This window comes from Lissotriton vulgaris, chromosome 1_1 (genome assembly GCF_964263255.1).
Source record: "Lissotriton vulgaris chromosome 1_1, aLisVul1.2, whole genome shotgun sequence".
Taxonomy (NCBI): domain Eukaryota; kingdom Metazoa; phylum Chordata; class Amphibia; order Caudata; family Salamandridae; genus Lissotriton; species Lissotriton vulgaris.
The window spans coordinates 1740897373-1740915260 of NC_141685.1; the positions used below are offsets into that span (position 1 = coordinate 1740897373).

General features: G+C 45.6%; 1 protein-coding gene across 1 annotated transcript in view; it reads right to left on the reverse strand.

Moving 5' to 3' along the window:
• Positions 1–9792: 9792 nt before the first annotated feature.
• The window catches only part of CAND1 (cullin associated and neddylation dissociated 1), a 348469-nt gene continuing 340373 nt past the window's right edge, over positions 9793–17888 (reverse strand). Inside the window, exon 15 of the mRNA XM_086919020.1 lies at positions 9793–11585. Coding sequence (XP_086775146.1) covers positions 11361–11585 — 225 coding nt within the window. The 3' untranslated portion in view covers positions 9793–11360. The remainder of the gene's footprint in view (positions 11586–17888) is intronic.

Consider the following 17888-nt stretch of genomic DNA (forward strand, 5'->3'; position numbering starts at 1 on the left):
TCTTCTCCGGACTCTGATCTACCCTACTGTTTCTCCATGCTCTATGCTCCTTTTCTCCCCTGGAGGCTCAGGTTCTAGCGCCGGGACACCCCTTCGGGGGTAGCTGTGCGCTCTATAAACCACATAAATAAATAAATAAAAATAGTTAGTGACTCTAGTGCTTTATGTTGATAAGGCTTGTGATTATTATTTGAGGTGGGTTTTCACTCTCTCAACCAATACTCCAAGTTCTTACAGCAAGCAAAACTGGGAAACCGCGGCTGCTGAGATTTTGTTAAATTCAAGCATGGGTAGGTATTCAAGGCACTGTCTTAGCAATGTTGGTTTAGAATGCCTTGAATACCCACCTCTGTAAAATCCATTATGACAGATGTTAATTGTGAATGATGCAACCAGATCGAAAAGAATGTGGACACTGACAGCCAGCATACACCTCTCCTCTCATGTTATCCAGATTCAACAGCACTATCAGCCCCATCCTATGGTGTAGAAGAACGTCTGCATATACATGACAGGGGAGGCTATGCAATACAGATTTGAGACAAAGATGCCCAATCTAAAGCTTATTTTGAAATGGGAAAGAGAGAAATAGTGTAGTAGTTGCAAAGGTCTATCGTATTAAGGGGTCACTTCATTTTCCTTTCCTCTCCCGCTTTCATTCATTTCCTCCCATCTTTGCCTGTTGTCCTGCCTCTTCCTTGACGGCATTGCGTTTGTCCTTCTCTCACAACTTGTTCTCTGCAGTCCATCACTGTGGTCCTTCAGCCCAGTCAAGTCAGTTTCTCACCCAGATTACGTAGGACACTGTGTTTGAGTGTATATAGCTCAATGGTGTGGGGGCACAGAAATCACTGAAATATTTGCAACAGAATGTGAAAGCAGCAACAAATAAGGTTTCTCTCATAGGGAGCAGGGTACAGAAGCAGCAGCATTTTAAACTTAACTCAAATGCAGTAATCGCACTGCACAAATAGCAGCACTGTAGGCTTCTTGGCAACACAAACCAGATAGAACAGGCTAGAAGGTGAGATGTCATCACACATAGAAGAGGTATACCTTAGACAGCAGGACTAGAAGCTTCGCTCCCACAAGGAGTAGAGGTAAAACACAAAAGTACCTTTGCAAGTTTTCTTCAAACATAGAAACATTGGCAGATGCAGTGCAAGCTTTCCTTAGACTAGGACAAAAAAAGGCATAATATAGACAGCAACTATAACAAGCACTGGCAAGGCCAATAGGTCTTGCCTATACAAGAGCTGTTGGCTTGGCAATGTGGTTTTGCCATGTTTTACGCCAGTGTGGCTGCTGTCCAGGTTGGCTACAAGTTAGTGGCACGGAGTGTCCTAGAGTGAAGTGGGGGAGTAGAGTCCCGTACACTGGATTTGTTGGAGTAGAGTGGAGTAGGGGAAGTAGAGTGTCAGAGTTGAGTAGAGTTCACTGGTTCAGTGGCAGAGAGTGTTGTAGAGTGCAGTGTCAGAGTGCACTACCGTAGAGTGGTGTGGAGTGGAGTGTGGTGGAATAGGGTAGAGTGGACTGAGGTAGTAGGGTGGACTGGACTGGAGTAGATTGGGGTGGATTGGATTGGGATAGAGTGGGTTGGATTAAGTGGAGGGGAGTGGGGTGGATTGGAGTGGGTGGACTAGATTGGCATGGGGTGGATTGGAGTGCATTAGATTGGATTGCAGAGGGGTGGATTAAATTGAGGTGGATTGCATTGGGTGGGGTGAACAGATTGGGGTGGATTGAAATGGAGTGGGGTGGATTACATTGGAGTGGGGTAAATTGGATTTGGGTGGGATGGATTAGATTGGATCGGGGTGGATTGTATTAGGGTAAAGTGACTGGATTGCAGTGGGGTGGAATGTTTAGAATTTGGAGTGGGGTAGATTGTTTTGGATTGGAGTAGGGCACATTTGAGTGGGGCTGATTGGAGTGGGGCATATTGTTTGGAATTGAGTGGGGCTGATTGGGGTGGGCAGATTGTTTGGGGTGAAGTGGGGCACATTGTTTTGGATTGAAGTGGGGCACATTGTTTTGGATTGGAGTGGGGCAGACTGGTGGGAAAAACTGTTTATGATTGGGACAGATTGTTTTAGATTGGAGTGGGGTAGATTGGCATAGGGTAGATTGTTTGGGATTGGTGTGGAATGGATTGGAGTGGGAAAGATTGTTTTGGAGTGGGGCAAATTGTTTTGGATTGAGTGGGACAAATTGTTTTGGATTGGAGTGGGGAAGATTGTAATGAAGGAGACTGGTTTGGATTGGAGTGGGGCAGATTGGTTTGGATTGGAGTGGGGCAGAATGGAGTGTGGCGGATTGTTTTGGATTGGGGCAGATTGGAGTGGGCTGATTGTTTTGGATTGGGGCAGATTGGAGTGGGCTGATTGTTTTGGATTGGAGTGGGGCAGTTTGGAGTGAGCAAATTGGAGAGGGTCAGATTGTTTTGGATTGGGGCAGATTGGAGTGGGAAATATTGTTTCAGATTAAAGTGGGGTGAATTGGTTTGGAGCGGGTGGATTGGGGTGAGGTGGTTTTGACTGGAGTGGGGCAGTTGGAGTGGGGCAGATTGTTTTGGATTGAAGTGGGCCAGATTGTTTGGGGCTGGAATAGGGCAGATTGCAGTGGGGCAGATTGTTTTGGATTGGAGTGGGGCAGACTAGAGTGGGACGGCTTGGGAGGATTGGAGTGTGGAGGTATGGAGTGGATTTGATTGGGGTGAGTGGTTTTGATTGGGGTGAGTGGTTTGGATTGGATTGGTCTGGTGTGGATTGAATTGAGTGGGGCGGATTTGAGTGGGGTGGTTTTGGATGTCCTGCACGATTATGTGTTAAAGCATCATTTCAGAAATTTCACATAAGAAAGGATGTTGCTTTGCAATAACATAATCCCAATTTTTTTAGAATAGCACCCATGATCAAAAATAATATAAAACATGAGTGCAAAGTGAGAAAAGAAGACTTGCCAAAATAAAGTTAACTATACAAATTAAACTTTTGCAATTTTATTTGTCCTGCTGGGTATTTTTTTGCCAGTCATACGCCGTTTGTTTGCAGGGCACTAGAAGTTAAAAAGAACAGAACAGTACCTCAATCAGGTCAGGAGCAGTAACAGACACTGATTAAGTTGAATCAATCAGTGCTTGGTCCCTGCTCCACAGAGATGAACAGAAATTATGTTAGGTATGCAGTGATGAATTACTAGGCTGTAAGGAAGAGTGCCACACAAGCCAAATGGTAAGAAACGGGCAGGCTCCAAGCACTTTTCTCTAGACAAGAGTGTCTCATAAGCGAAGCGCATGCTCTCGCAGGCTGGACCCTAAAAATTACTCTTAGGAAAAGCAGCTGATCCATGGAAATTAGTTGGGCAGGCAACTCTCCCACAACATGGTGCATCACAGAAAGGAGTTGTGCAAGTGTCCTTCACATAGTTATATGAAGTAGCAGGAGAACGCTCCCTCATAATATAGGTAGAGAATGGTAGGAGATGAGTGAAAAACTTGCACAAAACATGAGCAGCATGGGCAGCAGCTCATAAAACAGGTAAGTCACTGGAAGTAAATGTTATATCATGCATATCTGTAGAGCGCACTACCTCAGGGTTTTCAGGTGCTGAAACTCACTTTACAAAATAAATACCCTAGATGACAACTGTGCAAACCTCACTAACATTTACAAAATAGAGAGACGGGAAGCAATCATCATTTCAAGACTCCGTTAAAAAACATGTACATACTGCTAGCAGGGACAGGTGTGCACATCTACCAAGGAGCATTAGGTCATGTAGCAGGCTTTAGAGCGGTCCTTGATTTCCTGTAACTATCTTACAAGAACTGATGTTCACAGGCATGATTTTTGTGGTAAAACAGAAATTCAAAGTGCGATTGGATTAAAAGTTTGAGTGGTTGATTGTGTTACACATAATAGGGCCCACTGGCATCATTTATAAGTGTGCAAGCATCAATTCTGAAGTGTGAAAGTAATACCTGATGTTTTGAGAATACATTAAAACACCAATTGCGGTGATCATCCAGACAGTGAAGTCGATTGTTGTTATTTAAAATGTACATTAGCGCTCAAAACTATAACTTACAAGGATTTCTGGCATGCCCCTGCAGGACTAACTATGCATTTCAAACATTACTTTTGATGTATTTACTGCTCATTGCAATATATCAGGAAAGTTGTCCAGTAGTTCCCTTTCTGCCAGAGATTGCAAATGCGAAAGAAATGCAAAACTTATCCACACCACAGTTTTAAAGAGGATGTCAAGTCTGGGGAAAGATTCCGTTCCATTTGCTGTGTGTCGGAAAGATTCAGGCTACAGGTAAAGAGACTTTCCGTCCCTCTTTGGTATTGCCCGCTCTTTTTCTCTAGTCAGGTCAGACTCCCAGCATGCATGCAGAGACAATGCTGATGGGAGTTAACTAAACTTCTCATGCACGTGATCTATCTGCCTCCGCCTCTCTCAGAGGTCATACCCTGGACAAGCCTGCTATCAGCAACACAACAAGTGCTGTGTTTTCGAAGGGGCCTCATCGCAGAGGTTATTTTTCTTTAGTAAGGCTGCTTTTCAAAGGCAGAATATTTTCTTTTTACACTGTGCACATTTTAATTTAAAGAGTTGTAATAATACTGCACAAGCTGCCTGTGTCCTGGCTACGGCCCTGGCTCTCCGTCCGGAGTACTCTGCTAAGGGGCCCCCCGCACCGCGGGGGCTGCGTGGGCCTGTGTTACGCCCCTGCTAGTGACCATATGGACAGGGAGGGGGTGGGCTGCCTGCAACTCGAGCAAGCCTAGGGAGGAGGGGGTGGTCTGCCTACTAAGTGTCATGCGTGTGGCAACAGAGAGAGCGTGGCGCGCGCCACGCCGAAGGATGCAGGATTAAAGGAGGAGTAATGTCTAGTTTGTGCTCTCCTGGCTCCGCTGGTCTGTTTACTTCTAACACTTGTTAATTGGCCCATTGTAAGGGAACAGCATGGAAGTGGCGCTTTCGGCATGCCTGCACCCCAAAGAACACTTTGTGTTTCATTTACTTTTAAGACCCAAACACAAAAAAAACCAAGGTGATAGTACTCACGATGTACAGTAGCGGTAATAAAAGCTATTTTTTTTCTATAGAATGTAGTTAGCTGCTGCTTTTGTGGGCCACATGATTAATGCACAGAGTGAAAGGTTTCACGATGTGTGGTAACGATACAAAAAAAAAAAGAATAGTTGTTTCTATTGAATGTAGATAGATGCTGCATTGTGTTTGTGGGCAGAGAGGTTAAACAAGCAAGAATAAGTGACGAGGAAAGAAGAAAGAGAAGACAAAGCAGATTAGTGTAGCTCGGAAGTCAAAGAAGTGAACAAAGTTGTAAAAAGTAGACGAAAATTTCTTGCCAGCTTCAACCCTCCCCCCTCTCAGGATATTGACACCACCGCCAGTGAGCTTGCAAGTACCATTTCTCTGGCTATTGATATCTTAGCCCCTCTCAAATCTCATTATTGTGCCAGGAAAAGTCCGTCAGCACCCTGGTACTCTCAAGCTCTTCGACTTCAGAGACAGGAGTGTAGGAGACTCGAAAGGCTGTGGAGAGCCCAACTCGATGCCGATCTCCGGATCAAGCATAAAAACCTCCTTAAGAGCTATAAAACAGCAGTGTTAGCCGAAAAACAAATGTACTTCTCTAAGTTAACATTGTCTCTTTCCTGCCCTGGAGATCTCTTTAAGGTGGTAGAAAATTTATCTCAGGTCCAACACCCTGATCCCATAATACCTTCTCAAGAACTCTGCGATCAGATTGCCACTTTTTTCCACACTAAAATCTCGGACATTTATACTGCTCTCCAGAGTCATAATCTTACCCATGTCCCCTATCCCTCTTTAGATCAGCCCTTAGCCTCCGAAGATATCTTGACCAACTTCCCTCCTCTCTCGACTGAGACACTGGGCAAATTACTAGACTCAACCAAGTCTGGCTCCCCTCTGGATCCCTGCCCCCTTAAAATCCTTAAAAATTGCAGGGATACCCTACTTCCTCCTTTGATGGAAGTTATGAATAGAGCAATCTCTAGTGGGGAATTCCCAGCCCCTTGGAAGACTGCCATCGTTAAGCCCCTTTTAAAAAAGGCCTCCTTGGATCCTGGGATTCTGAAGAATTTTCTCCCCATTTCTCTTCTTCCCGCTCCAGCTAAGATGTTGGAGGCTTATTTAAACCACCATCTTAGCGCCTTTCTAGATAAGACCTGCCTGCTTGATCCATCTCAGCATGGCTTTCGAAAGGCACATAGTACAGAGTCAGCCCTTACAGTGGTGGTCAATAATATCCGCACCAAGGTTGATAGTGGTCAGACCACTCTTCTGATCCTACTCGACCTTACGGCAGCATTTGACACCCTGTCCCCCACCATTTTGGCCGCCCGCCTCAGTGAGACGGGGGTGAAGGGGCCGGCTCTTAGCCTCCTCACTTCTTTTCTTAACCATCGGGAGCAAAGGGTCAAACTGGGTGACTTCCTTTCCAATGCCATGCCTCTGCAATGTGGGGTACCACAGGGCTCCGCTTTGAGCCCCACATTGTTCAACATCTACGTGGCCCCACTTGCTAGACTGGTAAGATCTTTTGGACTGGAAGTACTCATATGCTGACGACACCCAGATTATGGTCTCCCTGTCCCATTCTGTTGAGACCACGGCCCTAAATTTCCGAAACTGTATGGAAGCTGTGGCAGGCTGGATGGCCTCGAATTTTCTTAAATTGAACGGGGAGAAAACGGAGATCTTGATCTTCGGGGGAAAAAAGGAGATCTGGTCAGATGACTGGTGGCCCCAGACTCTTGGATCCTGTCCCCAGCCTTCCCTTTCTGCCCGTAACCTGGGAGTCATTTTTGACACCTCACTTGCTTTTGATAAGCAAGTAAGTAGAACTGTTGCAACCTGCTGTGGGGTCCTGAGAATCCTAAGAAAACTTACTCTTTACCTCTCTCCTGATGCCCGGAAACAGGTGGCAGTTGCCCTTCTATCCTCGCGACTGGACTACTGCAATGCTCTTTACCTTGGCATGAGCGCTAAACTTCTCCATCGCCTGCAGGTTATCCAGAACGCGGTAGCAAGATTTGTTGTCAACGCCCCCAGACGCTCCTCCGGGACCAGGATCAGGAGAAACCTTCACTGGCTCCCGGTGTATGCCAGAATTAAATTTAAAATCCTGACCATCACCCACAAGGCTCTTCACGGTGCTGGCGCTGAGGGCATCAGGACTCTAGTGTCGTCCTATACCCCAGGCAGGACATTACGCTCCTCCGGTCAGTATCTGTTGTCTATTCCTCGAGTTGCCAAGGCTAGATGGGGTGGTAAGGCATTCTCCACACTTGCCCCCAGACTTTGGAACGAGCTCTCCCTGGAACTCAGGGGCCAGGATTCCCTGCTGCTCTTCAGAAAGGGCCTCAAAACCCTGCTCTTCACTGAAGCTTACTCTTAGACTTTTTTTCTCCATCTCCATTTCAGTACCTGGTTTTTATATTCCATCTTCTGCGCCTTGACGCCTTTGGGCAAAGTAGCGCTTATATAAATCGCCTATCAATCAATCAATCAATCGATTCAGGGGAAGTGGCAAGCAGGGAAGATTGGAAGGTGACAGTGGCAACAGAGGAGAAGAAGAGAGGAATGAGGGTCCGGAGGAGACAGATGGAATGAAAAAGACTCGCGTACCTCTTCATGTAGTAATAGAAGATACTAATGCGCACGCCTGTAATGTTTTACTGGTCATGCTCAGATGGATGAAGGCCAGAGCCTGTATTGTCAGATCTGAACCCGAAGTAACTGCAGGAGGTACAAGGGTCTCTCGCAAAGCGGTTAACTCGCTGAGCTATTTTACTGAATGAATGAATGTAAAAATATGGAAGGGGAAGGAAAGAATGGCGGCTAGTGAACAAACACAGTAAACCCGGGAAGAGGAATGAGACGGGCGTCCCAGAGGGGGCCAGCAGGCCCTAGTTCGCTCTGCAAGACACACCCTTGCCCCAGAGCTTTGACGGGAGCCAGGCCAGTCTGCCGCAGGCTCCAGCCGAGGCTCTGTGGTGGTTTCGTAGTAATACGTTTATCTCTGGGATCCCCAGGTCCCCGAGCCGCCTCCCCCTTGCACAGACAGCCTGCTTATGGTGTTTGTGAATGCAGCATAACTTAAGGGCGAAGTCAGGGCACATTTGAAAGACATTCGTTCCATCACAAGTCCACACTGCCCCCTAGAGGTCAAAGACAGGAAGCAGGGTGTTTGAGAGAAGATCGGAGTGTAAAGCACGTTCATGTGTATTAATGTGGGGTAGATAGCGAGGTCAGTATTTACAGGGGTAAAGCTTCTATAGTTTTACAAAATTAAAAGAAAAGAAACATCTACAATGGAATTCGATTACAATGCTCTAGTGAGAAATAAAGTGACAGCAAATAAAATATCGATAATGGGGGGAGAAAAACAGCAAGTGGTGCTATGTTGCAACTGAGAACATGATCAGCATGGCCAATGCCAGCGGGATATAGCGGTACAAAGGGGTACGTACAGTCCCAGCACGGAGACTGTCCTGCTTGCCAACATTCCCTGGCTAAAAGCAGGTAGAATATTTCACATTTCAAAACCACTAATTAACAATCGGATTAAATCACCGGCATTAACCTTGTTTTGCCTTTTTGTGAAAATTGCATTTCATGACGTCACAGGACAAGAAATGATATTCAGTTCAAAGCAAATTATCATATAGCTTCGGACCTGTGTGGCGTCACGTGGTGTGAGTGACATTATGTAAATGAATGAATCGTGAGCACTATGGTAAATTTCACCATCACAAGATCAGTGCTGACCCAGCACACATCATTCTCCCTTACTTTCTGTGGTTTCCATTAAGAAGGGGCACAGCCATCATTAGTGCAGCAGTGGGGAGGACACCAAGGCCCACGGATGCGCGCGCGTGTGTGTGTGTGTGTGTGTATGGGTGTGTGTGTGTGTGTGTGTGGGGGAAAGGGGGGGGTGGGGAAGGGGCTGATTTTGACAAACACGAATCGAGGGAGCTATGATCATTTGTCTTTCTTGTGAGGAGTCCATGGCACCTTTGCTATGCCACTGACTTAAGGGTTTATTGGGATGAACCTGGGAGCAAATTAAAACACGAAAGGTAGAAATCAAACGGAAAAAAAAACACACCCTAATACAAAAAAAGTTAGGTCTCATCAGTGTGCCTCGCTTTTTCAGTCAACAGCAACGCACACGGAGGCTATTACTAGGGCTGCGGGGGTGTCCTCGCACACTAACAAATAAAACAAGCATATGGTGATGGGGTGTAAGGCTGGCCGAGCGCACGCTGGGGGAGCCTTTGAAGTCATGGGGAGGGAAGCCTATGGGAGGCTGATGCAGGGGGGATTGGAAATGCGAGTCAAAAGTGAAGTGAATAATTCGGGGAGGGAGGCTGATGCCTTTCATGTGGGGAAATGCTCGTGCTTGTTAGGTCACGTGATTCACGTGAACTGTTGAAAATCCTCATCGTAAAAAGTCAGCTTTGTGGATGGGCGGCAACATGTCTCTCTACGAGACCTAAAAAGTAGTTCTCCCACCAGTAGAACATATTCAAAACGTCCTTGTATGTCAGTTCACTACCATGCTTTGTTGTTGGTTCTTTGTTTTGCTTGTTTTATCATCAATTGGTGGTCTGGCATATGAGCTTTCCGTAAAAAACAAAAACCTAGCAGCAGGCACATAGGAAGTCAAAGTGCAGAACCTATTTACTTTATGCGCTCAAAGTACAATCACCGACTTCAGTCGTAAACGCAGTTGTACAGATTGCAGTGTTGCAATTTATTGTGTAACAAAGTATCCAAGATACTTAAAATATACCCGCAGCATTTGTTTTGTAGAAATGTAAACTACAGAGCATATGGTTACAGCTTTAATTAGAAAAAGGATGACTCTGTTACACTTCAATGACAGATATGCAGGATTTCCTTAACCAAGGCTAAACTGAACTTCATGCTGGGCCCTACTAGGACTACAATGTGTATATATGCATCTGCTGTCCCAAACTACCCCCAATAGTAGTAAACTATTCGAAAAGCAAATCAAATATTGCTATTTCCCTTCACTGTATTAATTAGCATCTATCTAATTTACCCAGACCTACATACAAAAATGAAGATCTGATTGGGGGTTTTGGGGGGCTTGGTGATCAGGGACGTTGATTAACTCACAAGGTTGCGGCTACAAAGTTAGAGCATAAATCAGTTCTACCAAAATAAAAGATTCCATATCTATTGCTTCCGTTCTTTTGTATTATTTTACACTTTAATACAGCTTACAATGCTTAGCCTATTTTTTGGAAATTTGGCCCACATGAGATTTCAAGAAAAGTAAAAACAAAAAAAGACCTAGCGCGAAGCAAAATGCTGTTCAAATAGTGTAAACTATTGTATAAAACAGGCTAGAAGGAGATGCATGAATTCTTCACCGCACCAACATTTGGAGTGAAGAGCTCGGATTTCAAAAATGCCTCCAACTGGAATTTTAAAAATCAGTTTCTAAGCAACCCAAACTAAAAAAATTATACACAACAACGTTTGCTTAGGGCAAATGGACCAATGGCTGTATTGCTACAGTTTGAGACAAATATAAAGCTCAACTCTGTCTGGTCCCTAACCAAAGTATCACCAATTAATCTAAAAGATGTTAAAGATATAGTTGAACTGTTCGCAATTGTTGCACTACAAGTGATTTGCACATGCTATTTTACAGACAATATTGATTTGTAAACTTAGCCATGCAAAAATGAACACATACATTTTCTATCCCCACACCTTTAAAAATGACATTTATTTATGCCTATTTTCTGCACCTGCGTCAAATACGCTGCAATATAATACATCTTACAATGGGTTTATCTGGTAGTTAGAATCCATTTATGTAGCTCAAATTAAGAAACAAATTTGAAGCTATTCAAAATAATCTTTTTTTAGAGAACAGCAAGTAGGACAAATTTAATTATAAAAGAAAGTTCATGGCCAGAAAAACGCAACATGTTTAATCCTCAACCTTAGTAGGCAAACAGATGCCGGAATCCGTGTCTATACACTGTGCGATACAAACACTTATTTCCATTTTAAAACTGGCTGAAACCACAGTAACAGAAGTGGCCTGCAGCCTTTTGGTTATGGAAACAATTATTGAATAAATGCAATGAAAGCAACAATGGAACAAAGCCAAACTGTCTCTGTAAGGTACATAAAGTGAAACACTGTCAAGCCTAGGTATTTTATTTTCTTCGTTCCTTATCCTCACTCAACCTGTCATTTCAGTGCATTATCCGATTCAGTTAGATTTTATGGTCCCTGTACAGATTAAACATTTAAGTAGTGTCCATTGACTCCAGGTTAGCAGAGGACGAATCTTTCTGGATGCTTTCAAATATAGCTGCCAGTTCAGGGTTTGAGCTAATCTGCGACTGGAATTCACTCATAAGTGGACTTTTCTCAGCCTCTGGAATGGTTAGAAGTGCAGCAACCGCCCTCATCGCAGATCGCTTCAGTTCATCCTGCTTCTCAAATTCTTGTTTCACAGAGTTCGCCTTAACCTGAAAAATGAAATAAATCTGTTTTTAAAAAGGAGCCATGTATTCACTGAATGCCACTATTGTTATGAAGGGAGTAAGACTGGCATATACAAATGCTATCTTAGCAAGAGACCCATTGACAGAAGCACTATAAAGAGAACATTCAATAGTAAAATAATTTCTTCCACCCAGTGCTTTGAGATAATGCTCATTCAATTTAGATAGAAAACATTCATCAGCATTTTGGAGGAGATTGGTTAAAATACTTAAGAATATTTAGACTTTACAGGGCTTTCAAAGCTTTCATACCAAATTTCTATGCAGTAAGGGTACTACACATGCTTGCACACATCTCCCTCACTTTTAATTAGTAGGGACCAGGAACAAGGTTTAAAAATTCTTTAACAAAAAGGCACTTTCAAACTAGATGGTAGCTACAACTGATAGTGAAGGACTTAGGCCGGAACAAATGTCAACTAGAATGTTGTGCCTGAATACTGAATTTGGGTGTTGTCAGTCTTCAAAGTATAGTATATACAAGCTACTGATCGTGAATATTGAGCTCCTAGTCCATAAATCCTACTGTCTCGAGACTCACTAGACTTCCACCCCAGCAGGGACGGGCATCAGAGCATTGTGAAACGCATGAAAAAAGGTTTGGATGCTGAAGCAAGTCTCCTCCCCATGGCTGACAAGCATCTTCTCATATAAAAAAAAGCTACTTACCTGGAACTGCAGTTCTCCACTGCTAGTATCTTTCATAGATTCACAAGATGGAAGCATTCCCACTCTTTCTGAGTCCAGCAGTAACTTTACAGCAGCAATTTCAACTCTTCAGTTTTCACACACAGTGGGGGTGGGGGTGGGGGGCGGGAGTAGGTGAATAGATTAAAGATACCAACACTGGAGAGCATTCGTAAGAGGCAAGGCTGAACCAAGCAAGTCCACGTAGTCAAGGTAAGATGTGATAAGGGCTTACTAGGAGAGGATGCAGTCCAGGAAGCAACACCTTTTCCATTATTCTGTATAGGTCTTGTAAACAGTGACCTAAGCAACAATGCAGCTATAGTCTTCAAAGATGCCCAAGTAGGAGAATTCATTGAGATACTGGGCCATGAAGCATGACTTATCAATGGTCTCCTGGAGAAGAGGTTTGCCAGCACAGTGGAATGGGCAGCAGTTCTGCCAGTTGAAACAGAATTGCATGAACCACCTAGGAGGGATTAGGATCATCCAGCATGGTTCATGATTCAGCTTCAAAAAGATCCTCAGAATTAATGGGAGAGGAGGAAAAGCAGGTGTCCCTCACCATACGTTCCAACATTTATTTTCCCACGATCCTGAATGTGGATATCTGTATTAATTTATTCATTTCATAACGCATCCAGCTTTTGGTTTTACCACTCGGGTCTTGGGCTAAAAAATTCCACAGACTCGATAATTCTCGCTCCGGTGCCTTCTCAACTCACGGGTTCACACTCTGCGACTCTGGGCAATAGCTTGCTTAATCTCCACAACGGCCCCTCGCGGCGGGATGCCTGGCTTTCACCTTGTGGATACCCTGCCGGGGTTATCTCACAGGGGAATACCAGGACGGGTTCCCTAAGCAAGCGCCGGGAAACCCTTTGTGGGTAGCTGTGCGCTATATAAGCTCAAATACATTTACATTTACATTTACCACTTGTCAACCACTCAGATAGTTGCATCTCCTTTAATGGGAATCCTTATTTGTATGGCTGAGGTAATTATTTAACTTTTGTTGGCTCCAAGAAGGTGTTACGCATGCAAAGAAATCTAGTGCCATATTGCCCAGTGCTATTTCTATTTCTATTTAGGGGGTTTTGTAAAGCGCTTGGTGACGCACAGCGGCGTGTTCTCGCGCTGAGGAGCTGATGCTTACTGGAAACTACTGGAGCGGAATAACTTACTGGGTGAATAGTACAGTTTTGAGCTTAGCTCTGAAAAGTGATTCTGATGGTTCTAGGCGCAACGCCATGGGTAGTTTGTTCCATCTAGATGCTGCCACGTACCTAAAGGATCTGCCGCCCATCCGTGCTTTGGACACCTTGGGAATGGACAGGAGCCCCGTGCCGGAAGATCTAAGGGAGCGGGACGGCTCGTAAGGTGTCAGCAGTCCTTTCAGAGGGAGGGGAGACCGCCCATTGATAATCCGATGGCAGATGCATAGTGCTTTAAAATCTACCCTGCTTCTAACCGGAAGCCAGTGCAGGGACCGGAGAGCCGCTGTAGAGGCAGCTCTTCTGGGTAGTCTGAGCACTAGTCGGCAGCAGCGTTCTGTAAGACCTGTAAGCGGCTCAGATTCTTCTCCAAAGTCCCTAAATAGAGAAGGTTGCCATAGTCCATCTTAGATGTGACTAGTGCATGCACCAGGGTTTGACGGGTTTTAATCGGTAAGAACTTCAATACCTTCCTGAGGCTTTTGAGTGTCCCAAAGCATGATCCAACCACCCGATTAATCTGAGGGCCAAAAGGTCAAGTCGGTATCAAACCAGATACCCAGGTTCTTTGCTTTTTGGCAAGGGGTAGGTGTTGGACCTAGGCATGGCGGCCACCATGCCGACGTCCACGCCGCCTGGTCTCCCCCCACGACCAGCACCTCGGTCTTGCCTCCGTTGAGCTTGAGGCAATTGGCGGACATCCAGGCAGCTAGGTCTTGCATGCATGCTCTGAAGATGTCCGCCGAGAGACCGGGCGCACGCGACAGGGAGATGACCAGCTGCGTGTCGTCGGCGTATGACACCATGCGGAGGCCGTGACTCTATACTATGGTGGCAACCAGGGCAACATAAAGATTGAAGAGAGTTGGACTCAGGTACGAGCCCTGTGGCACCCCCTGGTCCAAAGAAACTCGCTCCGAGTAGTGGTCACCTTGCCTCACTTGGAAGCCTCGGCCAGCTAGAAATTAGATCCATTTCAACGCTGCCCCTCTCACCCCTCCTTTGCTCAGACACTGTAGCAAGATGGAATGTGCTACAGTGTCGAACGCAGCGCTGAGGTCTAAGAGAATTAAGGCCATGGTTTGGCCCTCATCATCACCCTGCCTGAGGGTTTCAGTAGCCCTGAGAAGGGCAGACTCCGTGGAGTGACGAGGCCGAAACCCGAATTGGGTAGGATGAAGAAGGTTGTTCTCCTCCACAAATTTCATTAGCTGTTTGTTTACCACCTTCTCCGCTACCTTAAAAAAATAAGGCAGCAGGCAGATGGGACGCAAGTTGTCCAGCTTCTCAAAGCTTATGTTGGGCTTCTTGCGGAGGGGGAGCACCACAGCCTGTTTCCAGTCCTCTGGTATGGAGCTGGACCGGAAAGAGACATCCAGCAGGTGCCTAATGTAGGGTTCAAGTGTCTTCAGGCTGTCCCCCAACCTTTTTGGGGAGGCGGGATCACGAGGGGAGCCTGATTTCACCGATCTACATATTTTAACTAGATCCTCGGGTGTGGGGGTAGTGAAATTGAGTAGCAGGTTTTGACCAACTTCCTCCCTTACTGAGTCTGCTGGCTCTTCCACTACTGGTGGTATAGCGGGAAAAGCAGAATAAATCTTAGACACTTTGTCCCCAAAGTAGTTGGCAATGCGATTGCATGCTGCTACTGAGTGATCTTCGGCTAGAGAGGAGGTTTTCGGGATGGCCAGGGATTTATATATGCTAAATAATTCCCTAGCAGAGTTCTCTGCCCCCTGGATTCTGTCTGCGTAATATGTAGCTTTCTCTATCCGGATCTTATTATGATAGACGCGTCTCTTAGCGAGATAGCCCTCTTTCAACTGGTCGTCATATGCCACTCTCCACTGTCTTTCTGCTCGTTTACAGTCCTTTTTGGCACAGCGCAGCGCCTCGCTGAACCAAGGAGCAGATCTTTGTCTGCGGGCTCCCATTATTGACCGGCCCAGTGGGGCCGTACAGTCCAGGGCAGCCGTGATGCGGTCGTTGAGCAATTTATTTGCCGTAACCACGTCATTGCCTCCTGGGGGCCCCTCCGCGGTCAGAGCCTTGTTAAACACTGGCAGGGAGAATCTTGCCCACCAGCGTCGAGGATAATTAGGTGGGGTGGGGGCAGTGGCTTTGTGTTTGGGCAGATAGATTACAAATGTAACAAAAAAATGATCGGTCCAGGGCAGGGGCACTGGGGGAGCAACTGAGACATCCTCCCAGTTGGCAAATATTGGATCTAAAAGATGCCCGTGATTATGTGTAGGGAGCTGCCCCTTTAGCTCTAGCTGTAGGGTGTGGAGTTCTTGACGGAACTCCATTGCTCCTTTATCTGATAAATCTTCCCAGTGTGTGTTTAAGTCTCCAAGTAACAGAAACTTATCCCTCCTCATCGCTGTTTCTGTGACACTCTAAAAGATTGCCTTTAAACCTGGACATAGGTCCTGGTGGACGATAGATTAAGAGTCCCTTTACAGTCGTGCTCCCATCGATCTTTATGGTGAAAACACCCGCCTCGCATCCCGCCAGAAGAACTGGTTCCAGTTTACAGGCCCATTGCTATTTGAAGCCAATCGCTATTCCTCCCCCTCTGCCTTCAGGTCTATCCAGACGCACCATCTGGTAATCATCTGGTAATGCCTGAATAATATCGGGGTCAGAGTTGGCATCCAACCAAGTTTCTGTGATGAACAACAGATCTGGTTGTTTATCCGTAAGGAGATCATATACATAGTGCTTGTGACAGCTAAGCGACCTCACATTGATCAGACCGCAGGACAGCAAGGAGCAGCTAGCCCTGGAGTCTGCTAACACTGTGTTGAAACGGAATTGGCAGTGTCTACACCCTTCGTTCTCCCCGACCCTTATACTATGGTGGCCAAGAATACATACATAGGAGGAAAGACTTACTAAATCACTCCTGCTCCATGTGATTCGACTGTCAGGACCAGGGGTCGTGGCCCTGGGCCGTGTCCGGTCGCGGACTGGCGCAGACGGGCTTGCTACAGACATTAAACCTCCTCTGAAAGTAGTTAGAGCATATCTGGGATCTTCCCCCTCGCGATTGCTTTAATCAAAGATAAGCAAAGCACTCTGGCAAGTGAGAGATTCTAGGCCTTTCCTGGTTGCCTCAATTCCAGCACTTTAAAGTGACGGATTGCTTCTTGACTGGGGCATAGACCTCTGGCAGGCAGTTCTTGGAGATGTGCTACCCACCCACTCCATGAAGGCATCTGTGGTCATAACAGTATGGATGAGATGGAGATAATGACAGGCTCACACCAGTGGTTTTGCAAGCGTCTACCATGGGAGAGCATTTTTATTCTCGTTGTGCCCTGACTTTGGATTATCGAGGAAGCCTGATATTTGTGTCCATTGTCTGTCCACTTCTTACTGTGTTGGGCACATCAGCCAGCAAAATATACACATATAGCAAGACATCATGCCCAGCAGTAGTTATACTTTGCACCTTTGCTTGCCTTTAGCGGTTTTTAGATCAGGCCAGTTAGAAGTCAGATTTCCTTGTCTTTTTTGTGAAGGGTATGCCCTAGTTTCTTCGATGTACAGGAAGATAATCAGGATGTGAGTAATCTCTTTGTTCAGAATAAGCCCCCGTGTTTTAAATATTCGGGCACAAGCTGTTGTCAAGTTTCCTGTGGCGCACAAAGAAATGTCCATGTCTAACCAATTGTCTAGGGTTGCAGTATACCGGATGACAATTGCCAAAGATTCTGCACTAATGGCGACATACATTTCAGGAATATTTCCAGAGGTGATTTAAGGCCAAAAGAGAGTGAGGTTGACTGGCCACCTAGAATTTTAGAAACTTCTGATGCTTGTAATGAACTGCTATGTGGATGCAGGCATTTCTGAGAACTAACAATAGGATTTTTTCCTCCATCAACGGCTGAATCACTGTCTGAACACTACCATGCAGAACGAGTGCTTCATCAAGAATGCAATGAGCTGATGTAAATCTAAGATGGGTCGCCATTCTCCCTTTTGAGGATTAAAAAGAAAAAAATCTCATTTAGAAGGCTGCATTGTGATAAATTTTGGGATCGGCTCAATAGCTCCTTTCCATAGCTTGACCATGATTTGCTTCTTTCGACAACTGAAGATAATTATTAACAAAGTTGGGTGGTAGCGTTTGAGAAGAATGCTCGAACTCGATGATATCTACTTTTTGTCTAATGCCATTTACACCCATGCAGGCCACAAAGACATCCTCACACCCGCTGTAGAACTCTGTGGGACCTAGCAGTACCTGTGTAGGTCTTTATGTTGTGGAAGGCACAGGCAATGCGTTTCCCAAATAACGATTCCCCATCGAAGGGCATATCCAGGGTGGGATTTTGAACCCAACGTGTAAATG